Source organism: Lactuca sativa, chromosome 1 (genome assembly GCF_002870075.4).
Source record: "Lactuca sativa cultivar Salinas chromosome 1, Lsat_Salinas_v11, whole genome shotgun sequence".
Classification (NCBI taxonomy): domain Eukaryota; kingdom Viridiplantae; phylum Streptophyta; class Magnoliopsida; order Asterales; family Asteraceae; genus Lactuca; species Lactuca sativa.
The window spans coordinates 190,583,074-190,596,897 of record NC_056623.2 but is presented as its reverse complement, the minus strand read 5'-3'; the positions used below and the strand labels follow the sequence as shown (position 1 = coordinate 190,596,897).

At 36.4% G+C, this 13,824-nt stretch overlaps 1 protein-coding gene across 1 annotated transcript; it reads left to right on the top strand.

Annotated features, from left to right (window-relative positions):
• Nucleotides 1-3,073: 3,073 nt before the first annotated feature.
• LOC111890334 (zeatin O-glucosyltransferase) lies at nt 3,074-4,797 on the top strand. The gene has a single exon (XM_023886464.2). The coding sequence runs from the start codon at nt 3,297-3,299 to the stop codon at nt 4,713-4,715; it is 1,419 nt and encodes a 472-aa protein (XP_023742232.1). The 5' UTR covers nt 3,074-3,296; the 3' UTR covers nt 4,716-4,797.
• Nucleotides 4,798-13,824: the final 9,027 nt, after the last annotated feature.

Sequence of the window (13,824 nt, the reverse complement as noted above, 5' to 3'; positions counted from 1 at the left end):
AACCTCCTTTGCCATGTCATACTTCACCAACTGAGAACCAATAGACTGGATGACAAAATTATTAATCCAAGTAATGATCTTGGAGTTATCAGTCTCCCATGAATCCAATAAGGTTGCATAATTATCGGCCTTTTCGTCTGTTGGTTTCTTCTTATCACTTGTAACAATCCCCCACATAGTCTTGCCGCGCAAGGATTTTTTTCATAACATAACTCCAATAGGCATAGTTTTTTCCATCAAGTTGAATACTAATGGACTGAAGAGAATCATCTATTGGGGCCATATTTCAATATCAGTCAAACAGTAAATACAAGTAGCAGCAAAAACGATCAAGATCTCGAAATCAACAAAGCTAGACGAAACGAAACCCTCAAAACGAACAAATCAAATCAAACCGAATACAGAAGCGAGCAAGAAAAGCATACCCAAAATTACAAATGGTGGCAATGAACAATGAACGTGAACAATACCGATGAACAGTGTGATGAACAGTAATGTCGGTGAACAATGTAGATGAACAGTACTTGCCCCCAAAAACAAAAAAGTACAGATAATCAACCGAGCTCTGATACCATGTAAACTAACAAGTGAGAGACATATAACGGCTAGGGTTTCGTATTATTATCCAAGAGAAGTACAAATACAATGAAAGGAAAGGACATAATATATAGACAAGCTAATTAGGGTTTCCTAGAGAAAATGCCCAATCATAAAACCCAATACAAAATAAAGCCCAAAATCTTATTAGGCTAACAAAGGTAATGTCAAGCTTCAAACTTTATGAGCAGTGTTGAGCCATGACATTTGTTAAGACATGATTTAAGGTGATAATTTTATATATAATTAATAATTAAATATATATTTTATACTATTATATATATATATATATATATATATATATATATGTGTGTGTGTGTGTGTGTGTGTGTGTGTGTGTGTGACTTAAGGCGGCGTTTTCTTAAGGTGTGACGGCATGTACAAGTTTAGAAGCCATGACATGCTATGACAAAGCCATGTATAAATTTTTAGAACCATGGGTGTGACTTATGCAAAGACACGTTAAGACGCTCCAGTACACGTTATTGTGCGAGTTTTATTCAAGACATGTTTTTTTGTTTTTGGTTTTTCGGATATGCCACCATTGAGTTTTGTTAACTTTTATTCTAAAATCTTGATACATTTTATATAAATCTATAAGACAAGATTTCAAAAATGGTCCCTATGGTTGTCAAAATTCTGTGCTTTTGGTTCAAAACGAAATGTTGGTGCACCATTGGTCCAAAATTGGATATTTTTAGTGATTTTGGTCCTTATCCACTTAAAAAGACAATTATACCCTTTATATTTGTTTTTTTATTTTTATATAAATTTTAATGATTTTAAGTAATTAAAAATTAGAGAATGACTCTCTCTCTCTCTCTCTCTCTCTCTCTCTCTCTCTCTTTTTCGTCTTTGGCTTGTGAAAGTAAAATAAACTAATGAGGAAACATGCTAAAGCTTTTTCCTTCCCTGATCAAATTGAAGCCATATACAAGTGAATGAAAGAAAATTAATCAGTTCTTTTTTTTTTTTTCTCCTCGTAACCATTCACCACCTCCATCTTCTTGAAATGGTGTTAAATATAAGGCATAACCCTCTAAAGCCTCACAAATCTACAACCCAAATTCATCAGTTCTGAAACACCACCATTTCACCACCCCTTTACTCCACCATAGGACCACCTTGTACCACCTTCTATTGACCAAAATGACAACCAAATACTACCCAACCTTCACATTTTCTATTTACCTTTCTTCCTTCACTGCCGAGAACAAGCACCACCAAGGAGTGGTGATGGTGTTGTTGTAACCATCGAACACCACTAAAAACCACTACTGGTGGCTTTTGACCACCGTGAACCACACCAATAACCCACCACAAACTCCACCTTATATCCCCTACTGTTAGATTAATCAAACACCACCTAAGCACCCTCAAACACCACCAGTCGCCATCCACAATTCCTCCAACCACCTCCTCCCACCAAGGTTGCCGGAAAAACGAGAAAGAAGGAAACCCGACAACCCACTGCCATTATCCTCCATAACTACTAATTTTGAAATCCTTTCCCTTTTTATCTCCAACTCATCACTTCTGTTGAGCAGAAGTAGGAACGAAGTAGCAAGAGACCGCCGGAGCAGCCTCCTTCCGCACGTCGCTACTAGCTGCCACTCTAAATTTCTAAATCAAAATCCAAATCCGGATAAATCAGATCTACTTGAGCGGATAAAAAGTCGATTTCAAGGATTTGTGATTGACATTACCCTCCTAATTCGAGTGGTCGATGATGGCGGCTTTAGGGTTCTTCAGTTGACGCTTTCACTTGATTTTGTGATTTTGGTTGTTTGAGCCTAAATTTGTTAATGGTGTCAAGATCTTATAGTGGGTTCTTTAGGGTTCTGCACAATGTCCCCTTAATCCTGGAGAGAGAGAGAGAGAGAGAGAGAGAGAGAGAGAGAGAGAGAGAGAGAGAGAGAGAGAGAGAGGGGATAATAATTTCTTTTTCTTTTTCTTTTAGTTAAAATAATAATAAGTTAAAATGAAATATTTAAGGGCATATTAGTCATTTTAAGTGAGGTATGGACCAAAACCACATCAAAATTACCAACCATAGGGACTAAAAACACAAAACATATCTGAAATTAGACCACTGATGTATTGTCAAACTTTTTTAGACCTAGACCATATAATTTTACCAACCACACTGCATTTTTGCAATTTTGTCAATCTATAATCATATGATTTTATTTTTACAAAATTGACACGTAATTGATGCGTTAAACCCGCCATAAAACTTACTTAAGGGTTAACCTTTCACTCATACCATTTTGAATGTTGTTAATATGTTATTACGGTTGGTGAAAATGTGGAAAGGTTGCATTCGGCCCACAACATGGATCATACGAGAGGTTTCATTCGGCCCACAACATCAAAACAAATATTGCCGACCACATCCACACAATTACAAAATGGAAAAGAAAAGTCACACAAAATAAGTCAAATAATTGCAAAAAGAATTATTTTTATACTTCAATAATATTATTAATAATCAAATAGAATTTTATATATCACAAAAAATGACAATACAAATAGCTACGTTACCTTTTTAAACTAAACCCTAAAAATTTACAATAATAGACATTAAAGAAAGTAACATATTCCAAATAGAATTTAACTAAAAATAACGCTTCTATCATTGAATCAACCAGTACGATAAAAGCCTAGTTAGAGCTCCGCCGGATAAACAAAAAACGAAGATGACCGGCGGCGACCAAAGCCGTGTGGTGGTGGTGATGGTTCCGTTCGTAGCACACGGTCATCTCAACCAGCTTCTCCACCTCTCCGGCTTCATATCAACCTACGACATTCCCGTCCACTTCGTCTCCACTGCCGCTCACCTCAGCCAAGCCCGAGCCCGCCACCACAGTTTCTCCGATAACAATCACATCCACTTCCACGCATTCCCAACACCTCCCTTTACTACCCCTCCTCCAAACTCCTCCATCCCCTTCCCTTCCCACCTCCAATCCTCCTTCGACTCCACCCTCCATCTCCGCCGCCCTGTCGCAGATCTTATCATTTCCCTCTCACAAACAGCTACTAGAGTCGCCGTCATCCACGACTCTCTAATGTCATACGTCGTTCAAGACGTCAAATCGATACCAAACGCCGAGACATACAACTTCCGTCCACTCTCCGCCTTCTACACCTTCTGGGATTTCTGGGAGAAAGCCGGCAGACCCTTTCCGGTTGACAGGAATTTGCTAAACCGCCTTCCTTCTCAAAGTGAAACTGCCACTCCGGAGTTCAAAAAATTCACAAAACTTCAACAAGCCCACATGAATCTCGCCGTCGGGGAGTTATTCGATTCCTCGAGAGCCATCGAAGGCGAATTCATCGAATATCTAGAGAGAGAAGAGATCTCCGGGAAGAAGAAGAAGATATGGGCTATTGGGCCGGTTAATCCCGTCCAAATTCCATATGATGTGACACCTTCAGAAACCCGCCACAGATGCTTGCAATGGCTTGACAATCAACCTGTTAATTCCGTCATTTACGTTTCTTTTGGAACGACGACCACCTTCAGCGATGATCAAATTAGGGAGTTGGCTATCGGCTTAGAGAAAAGTGAACATAAGTTTATCTGGGTGGTTCGAGCAGCAGACATGGCGGATGCGGGCAATTCCTGCGGCGGCGATACGATGGTTCGATTGCCCGATGGGTTTGAAGAGAGGGTTAACGGGAGAGGTTTGATTGAGCGGCGATGGGCACCTCAACTAGAGATTTTGGGGCATTTTGCGACGGGAGGATTTATGAGTCATTGTGGATGGAATTCGAGCATGGAGAGTATATCGATGGGAGTGCCAATGGCGACATGGCCGATGCACTCCGATCAGCCGAGAAATGCGTTTCTGATTACGGATGTTCTTGGAATTGGTGTGGTGGTGAAGGGTTGGGAGCGGAGGAAGGAGTTGGTGACGGCGGTGGCGGTGGAAGAGGCCGTTAAGAGACTGATGGGTTCGGAGGAAGGGGAGGAGATGCGGAGGAGAGCCACCAGGTTGGGGGATGACGTCAAGAGATCGGTGACGGAAGGTGGAGTACGCTGTTTAGAGATGGATTCGTTTATTTCTCATATAACCAGACATACGCAGACCTTACACATTTCTGCAGAGTAGTTCATTTGAATATGCTTTCTATTTGTATATCCTTATAAAAAAAATGTCTTCCCATATACTATTGGAGTATTATTTATGTTTATAGATGGTGTGAAGCACAAACAAGACATCTTTTAGTTATTTATTTATTTGTCTTAGTTTTGTAGGAGGTCATCGTCGAGAAATGTGTTTCTATCCTCAATAGGGGCTGCCAACCTTACAACCCTCTCATTTTTATAGGATTTAAGTAGTAGTAGGGGAAGGAGAAAATGGCAAATTCATATTCATCTACATGTGGAATATGGAAGGGTTTTGAGAAGAGGGTGCTAGTGTCTTTGACTAAAAGTTGACATATATACTAATGGTGTGTTTGACATTCGGCTTCTTGTCGAAGGGGTCTGAGGAGAGGGAGTAAGTGTCTTTGACTAACAATTGTCATATATACTAATGGTGTGTTTGTCATCAAATTTATGAGAGATCATAAGAGCTTTTAGGTTTAATAAAAAGAAAAAGCTTGAATTGAAATGTCTTTGATGTCCTAGGCACTATGATGTTTTGTTTTAAACGTCATTGATGTTATTTTAGGAACTTTAGGGGGGCATAAAGTCCCCGTTGAAATGCTAAATAGGGTATTAAACTTTTTATTTTGTCTATTTCACATCTAAAAAAAAAAAATTATGTGGCTATACATCTCTAAACTTTCTAAAATGGAATTCATAATCATCAATGGTCAACCCTCAATCTTGAAAAGGTTTGTTATGAATTAAACAAAATATACGCATACATACAAACACATCAAAGGGCCTGTCACCAATACAAACACATCAAAGGGCCTGTCACCAAGCGGTGTCAAGTGTTTGAAGATGTATTCCTACTATAAGGTGTCAAGTGTTTGAAGATGTATTCCTACTATAAAGGGTTGAGGGTTCAAGTCATGTCGCGGACAAATATGTAAGCTTAGGGATTCTTCCACTCTTACAATTTAAATTAAACAATTGTAATATATGTTACAACTTTAGGGATTCTTCCACTCTTACAATTTAAATTAAAAAGATTCGTTCCTTATTGCACTAACCCATTACTACACAATTCATGACGTAACTTGGCTGCACATTTGATGAACTCGGTTTTATTCGTTTGCTTGATACATCATTTGTGTGTTTTAGTGGTGACAGTTTGTGATATCCCCAAATTTATGGCCAGAAAAAACCGATTTGTTTATGCTTTGTTTGAAAATTAAAGTATAATTTTAAAGAAAAATGTTGCGGAATTGTTCCCAGTAAAACATGACAAGTACGTTATCAAAGCATATCCGAAAAGAAATGTATTTTACTCATTTTAAAACATTGGGATGTCATCGTCAATATAGAAACATAAGCATAAAAAGACCTTACATTCATTTACACTAATGATTTACATCTCCTTAATCTCTCAGTGTAATGCAACTTCATATTAACACCTGTGATACAAATAAACTGAGTGAGTTAGGTTGGGAAACCTGGTGAGTACATAGAGATTTCAAACCCACAATGTTATATCATATATATAATTTTGAACTAACAAAATATACAATTTCACCACGTATAAGAAACTCTTACCCCACCCCGTCAATCCTCACAACGACACTATCCATACTCTCTTGGACCTTAAAATTTACCTATTTACTTAATTCATACTCTCGAATCTAATCCATGCTCTCGGATCAATAATTGTGCAAATTCCATACTCTCGGACTGGGGACATTTGTCTATGTCTAAATCCATACTCTCAGATTAATGACAAATAACTATGTCCTATCCATACCCTCGAACTAAGGACAAATGACCATGTCTAATCCATGCTCCCGGATCAATGACATATTTTTAAAGTTCTATTCTCTGTTTATATCTCACTCGTACTCATAAGAAGATACTACCCAACATTCCTCATAATTAATTTAGGTTTACTCTTTATCCTAAATCATCATATATTATCAGGTATGTTCTTTAACACGTATTTTCAGGTAACATCAAACAATTCACACATAAACATATATTTAATACTTCAATCAATACTTGTATTAAAATCATGTTAATGAAGGGACTATGCACCCACCTGTTAAAGTGATGATTCTAAACTCGGGCAGCGCTTCTCTTCTAACGATTCTATTTTCCTTCGACGAAACCTAACATTATTATCGCTAAGTTTTAGTCTAATCTTTATTGTGACTAATTATTAGTCTAGATTCACCATTAACTCAAAGTCTACTTTCATGATCTATCAAGTAAGGAACAACCAAGTAGGATCATATCGGATGTAGGGTCCATTTGGTATAAGAAGTATACTGTTTGGAAATCCCATTTTAAACACCTTACTAAATCACAACCTAGACATCATCCCCATAAGTAGATCCATTAATATAACAATTTGAAATCACTGATAAATCTTGTTTATAAGTGTAACAAAGCGTTATTTCAAACCTATGTAATAGTATAGGTCAATTTGTAAGCTTTTTAAAATAATAAAGAGAAATTTTAGCATACTGTGTACATTTACATAATTGAACCTCAAAAATAAAGTATTAAACAATATCGATTGGGATGAAAAAAGTGATAGAGATTGTAACAAGGTTTCCAAAAATATAAAGAACACTAAAATCTAAGTTATAACGAAGAAGTTATGACCAATCGAAAATCCACGACAAAACTGGCAAAACACTGTTCAGTGTAAAAAGTGAGTTTTCAATAAAAGACTTTTTAGCCTTAACAATCTAAATGAAAGTTGTAGAATATGGTAAACCGATAAATTTCATAAAAAGAACGTCAAAATCTGACTTCGTATGAGGAAGTTGTGATTTTTCTAAGTTTCAGTATAGTAGTATACAGCTAAAAACTCGAAATAAAGATTAGGTGATTTTTAGCCAACACAACCTAAACAAGAATTGAAGGTGTCGTCAATAGTAGTACAACGGTAAAAAGACAGACTAAAACGGACGTCGGATGAAAAAGTTATGAAATTTTAACGGATTTTCCTGTCCCGGTTTTGTTAAAAATAATATTATTAAAAATAAATTCAAAATTAGCCGACGAAATCTAAACAAAATTCGTAGAGTATAATTTTACCTACGCGTGCATATAAAGAACGTCGAAAACGAAGCTCGTATGCGAAAGTTATGAATTTCGCAAGTTTTGGGCACAAAAATCGAAAAATGTTGAAAACTAAGAAAAATCGCAAGGCTGAGAACCGGCCACGTCACCTCGCATGCAAGGCTGTGACATCCCCAAAATCACGGCAAAAAAAGACTGGTTTAATTTATGCTTTTAAAATAATTTCAGAATAATCATTTGATTAAAAGAGTTGTGGAATTTCTTACTAAAACGAAATATGATAAAAATAAGATTTACAAAAGCATTTATTAAAGAAATGTATTTTTCATTATATAACAAAACTAGGGATGTCATGTTCCAATAAACAGACCAAAAGCATAAACATTTCAATACAGACCTTACAACAGTTATTTACAATACCAGGTCTATAATCCAAAATATCCTGACAAATCATCCAACTTATGCTCTGGCGCCACTACCTGTAATACAAAGAAAATTGAGTGGGTCAGGCTTGGGAGCCTGATGAGCATATATGGTTTTCAACCCACAATCAATAATTATTTTAATTTCATCAACCAACAATAACCCAATTATCCATTCCCGTTATTCTAACTTTACATCCCTAAACATCTAACCCAAGGGACCTAATCTAAAAATATTTCATCGGGGTGACAACACATGCTTTGGGGGTTTCCCAACAATATATGTCAAATAAGGCAACCATGAGGGGGATGAAATACAACAAATAAACACCCAAGTTCTTTAACACCTACAGGTGGCGAGCCTGCTAGCGTTCCACAGGACTGTCTAGAAAAGTCTGTGATCGTCATCTAAACTCCGCTAGATGACTGAATCAAAAACAACATCGAGGCCTATCTTCATTTTAACACACATCAACTATCTACACATGCTTTACCCAACACTTTTGTAGATAAAAATACATATACAGTTTAAAATTTGTATAAAACATTTATTCAACGCTTATTTCAAATGAACAAATAATGTATAAACACATAACACGTATTTTATACAGAATACTTTATATCAGCGTGTTAAAAGAAAAGGAATATACACTTACTTCAAATAAACAACAATATATATACACATAACACGTATTTCAAAGCAAATACTTCATATTTATGTGTTAGAAGAAAGTAACCAGACACTCACTTGATCAGAAGATGATCGGACAACACTACGACTTGTAATGGTAGTATTCTTCGGTGAAACCGGGTGATCTCCACAAAAACTGGGCCTCTTGCGGGCACAACTTCGGCTCGGGAATTTTAATTCTCGGGATCTTTGGGGCTTCGGGACTTGCTTCGGGTCTCGGGAATGATACCAAGCTTCGCGATATTTCTTGCACGTAAAACAATGCAAAAATGAGAGAGAGAGAGAGAGAGAGAGAAAGAAATTTAACAAAGAAACTCGACAGCCTTGACTTCTATTTATAGGGGCTGAAACCCCGATTTTCGCTGAGCGTAAATCCAAAATTACGCTGGGCGTAGTTTGGATCAGGCCGGTGACTCCTCCCACTTTGGATAATGTGACAACCCGAAATTTCCATTATGTACAAACCATTTGAAGCCAATAGAAGTAGAACAATTACAGTGAAAATTCAGACTTCGAGTATAAGTTTGACAGTTTTTCAGGATTTATACTTAAGGAGATATCAGGAGAGTGGATGCACTAGGGTTTTGTGCAACACTGTTATTCCGATACTCTAGGATATTAGAGTTCATTCTGAGAATAAAAATATTTTTGTGCCAAAAATCCTAGGACTATATATAGAAAACTGAATCATATTCGTTCATTAGTTACATTTCCATTTAGAGAAAAGCCGAATTCTCTCTCACGGATCTTCGGGTTTTTATCCCAAATTGTGAGTACTTCGATCTAGTTATATAATATAACTTAGATTGTAGTTTATAACATCAAAATCATGCCAAAACCCCAAGATTCGGGAGTTTACCGCCCAAGAACACTTGGGGAGTAAACTCCATTTTAAGGGCCAAAAGTGTCCCAATGCCCCTCAAAGCCTTAGAACTCAACATAGGGACTACCATTGCATGTTTAGGACACAAAAACAATTAGGAATCAATGGTGAAAGTGAGTTCACGGCCAAGGAAGTTCTTGGGCCGTGAACTCCATTTTTGGTTGCCAAAATGCCTTAAAAACCTTCCTTAAGCCAAGAGACAAATTAGGACAAGTACCCTAGTGTGTTTGGGGCTACCAAACACCATTAAAACACCAAGAAAAGGGTGTTCACGGCCCAAGATGTTCCAGGGCCGTGAACTCCAATAAATGGTGTTAAATGATGCCATAAATCCTCCTAAAGCCTTGGACATTTGCCTTGAATTATTCCTTGTTAAATTAGAGGCTTGAAAATACCATAAACCTTCCCCCAAAGGAGATTACGGCCATAATCTCCATGGGATATGGTCCCAGGACCGTAAACCCCTATAAAGGGGGCAAATGTCACCCAAACACTTGATTAAGCCTTGAAACAATTCACCAAACTAGTTGTGTAAATGATAGGCTTCATTTAGTGACCTTGTTGAGAGTTTACGGCCAGGAGTTTACTCCCCTGGGCCGTAAACTCCAAAACATATGGTCATTTGACCATAAACTCCCATTAGAGGCATTGCACTTCTTTGTTGCAACCCATTTGCCTCCTAGCACTTGACCAAAAGTGTTTTCCTCGCATTAAAATGCTTATACTTGTATAATTAGTGTTTTAATCACTAATTATTTATATACATATGTCTTCATATGTAATTAAGATCATTGTGTGTGTCTAAAGTCTTCACTTGACACTAAGCACTTGTCCGATCATTCCTTACGATAACAGTCCGTTCAAATCCAATCATTTCAACAGGTGAGTTCATACCCCTTAAATCAATGTTTTAACTATTTTTAAATGTTTTATGGGGGGGGGGGGATAAAAGTAGAATCATGCCACTTATTATATCAATCACATGTGATTAATAAGCAACATTTAAATGATTTACTACTCATTAGCCATTTTACCAAACAGTTTCCTTCAAATTATTTTCATAAACATTTTATATGTTTTAAAACTCCTTATTACACTGTACATTTTACTCTGTATGTTTTATTTCAAACTTATTTACAATTGTGTTTCAAACAAATGTTCTTTATATTAAACTGTTTTATCAAACCCATGCCTTCAAAACCATTTTATAGATCGGCATCAAGTCGATCTTTTCTTAGAAAATATTTATGGTTAAAGGTTTTTACAAAACTTAATTTATGCTTTTATATTATAAATTTCATGCCTCTATATGTATAGTTATATAAGTAATGTTTAAAAGACTTAGGAAGGTTATCCACCTTGTTTCCTTTTCCTCAATTTGGATGTGGTCTGATAGGATATCGGGTACCCGTCCGAAGGTCGTTTAAATATTAGTTATATATCATGTGTACATATATAGTCATAAAAGGTCCTTCCAGTTCATCCCATGCCCTTGGGTAGCAAGGGTATACATCCATGTCCATACGTACCAGTTAGATTACTAATAAACTACCATATGGGTAGTTTAGGAAGATACTAGAACGCAATATCATACAATGAGTCAGTTCATTCATGAGTCAATACTTTCTAGAACATTACAGTACATTAATATACTTGCTAGATAGAGAGAGAACACACATTACAACTAGCACACGTAGAACATTTCCGTACATTACACTTACATTAATACGTTAAAAAAATTGTGATCCACTATATCGGAGCATGCCTTAAATGTCATGGCCCGAGGTGTAGCCAGAATTCTCTTGGAGGGAGAGCGTGAGTTTGCGTATAGATCTATACTGGATTGACTATCCTACACCTTGCTGCTAGCTACAGCCGGACCTGCAGGTCTGCGGGTGCCAAACGTCATTCTGTTTTACGACCATTCATATGTCGTTGTTACTAGTCGATAGTATGGTGAAATTAATCACATGATGCCTTAATATAAATCCGGTTTAAGGTAGTTAGTACAACAGTAGTTCCTATAATACAACACTACAGTACTACATTAATTTCCCCTTTTCACATTTTAGTGATCATTTCACTTAAACATTAAATGTAAAAACTATATTTTGTAAATGATAGTTACACGTGGGAAAATTACACACTTTTACAAGAAATGAACATTTTGAACAGTTAAGTCTTGGTAGAAGACTACATTGAGAACAGTTAGGTCTTGGTAGAAGACAAACTTTATATAATAGTGGGAATCATAGGGATTTCTAGGGTTTTTCAAACATTTACAGTTGTTTTACAAACATTTTTACATTTACAGTTCATATACATTTTCAATACTTACAATTCATATACATTTTCCATACTTACAGTTCATAAACTTAAAAATTCTTACATACAAATTAAGACACTAAAATACTTATGATCTCACCAGCTTCAAAGATGATACTCGCTTTCAAAATTACTTGTATCCTCAGGTCATCATAGACAGGTACCGATGCAAGGAATAGGGAAGATGGAGCTCGTTGAAGACTCATCTTTCATTTTGATTTATGCTTTAGTGTTTATCAAAATTTGACAGAACACACTTGTATAATTATATTATTAATGCAATGGATGATGTTGTTGCTTGTTTACTACTTTACATTGTTGTGATACTGTATATGACGTCCTCCGCCCCAGAACGTTTCCGCCGTTCTTGGTTTTGGGGTGTGATAGATAATATCCAAATTTATAATTAAATAAATATTTTTTAATTATTTAAAAACTCCAAAATTCATATGTTTCTTATATGGGCTCCGTTTTCGACGTTCTTTATATCCACGCGTAGGTGAGACTATACTCTACAACTTTAATTTAGACTCCGTCGGCTGATTTCAAATTTATTTTTAGTAAGTCGGGACAGGAAAACTCCGTTATAAATTCATAACTTCTTCATCTGACGTCTGTTTTCGACTGTATTTTTATCGTTGCACTACTATTAACGAGATATTCGATTCTCGTTTATATTGTTTCGGCTAGAAATCACTCGATCTCATAATCGAGTTTCGGGCTGCATACTGCTAAACTGAAACTTAGAAAAATCATAACTTTCTCATATGAAGTCAGATTTGGACGATATTTTTATGCACTCTCTCGGTTTAACAAACTCTACGACTTTCATTTAGATCACTAAGGCTAAATATCGCTCTAATGTAAATTCACTTTTTACGTCGCTTAGCGTCATGTCGGTTCTGTAACGAAACTTCGACAGGTCATAACTTCTTCGTTATAACTCGGATTTCGGCATTCTTTATATCTCTGGAATCCTTGTTTCAACCACTACATCTTCATGCAAAGATATCAGGCTTATCTCAAACTTTTAATTTGACGCTCATTTTTTTCTTAATTCTTTAAATTATAATAATTAAGAAAATAAACACATAATTCACATAATAGTCAAACATTTCATCATTACTATTTCAAAAAGAGTTACAAGGGTAAAACTAGACTATTACATCAACAATAATGCCTAGCCTAGAAACGCGGGCGTAAAAATTCTCTCCCCCTTAGAATGATTATGTCCCCGAAATCACACATCAACAAAAAATGCGGATAGCGAATCACATTGTCACTCTCCGTTTCCCAGGTGAGATTTGGCTCATTCGTATGTTTCCAACGGACAAGCACTAATTCGATCATCTTGCATCGCAATTTCTTAGTCTTTCGGTCAACGATTGTCTCAGTTTCTTCAACTAACCTCTTTTTTTCATCCAATTTTAATTCAAAAAATGGAATTATGTCAGGAACTTCCCCCGTGAACTCCCTAAAATAACACGCATGGAAAGTGTTATGCATACCTTCCAGTTCTTCAGGTAATTCGAGCTTGTAAGCTTGTTTCCCAATTCTTTGAAGAACTTTAAACGTTCCAATAAACCTTGGAATTAACTTTCCACCTTTACCAAATCTTATAAGTCCCTTCCACGACAAGACTTTAAGCAAAACCGAATCTCCAACTACAAAAGTCATCTGTCGTCTTTTCTTGTCAGCGTAGCTCTTTTGACGATCCTGAGCT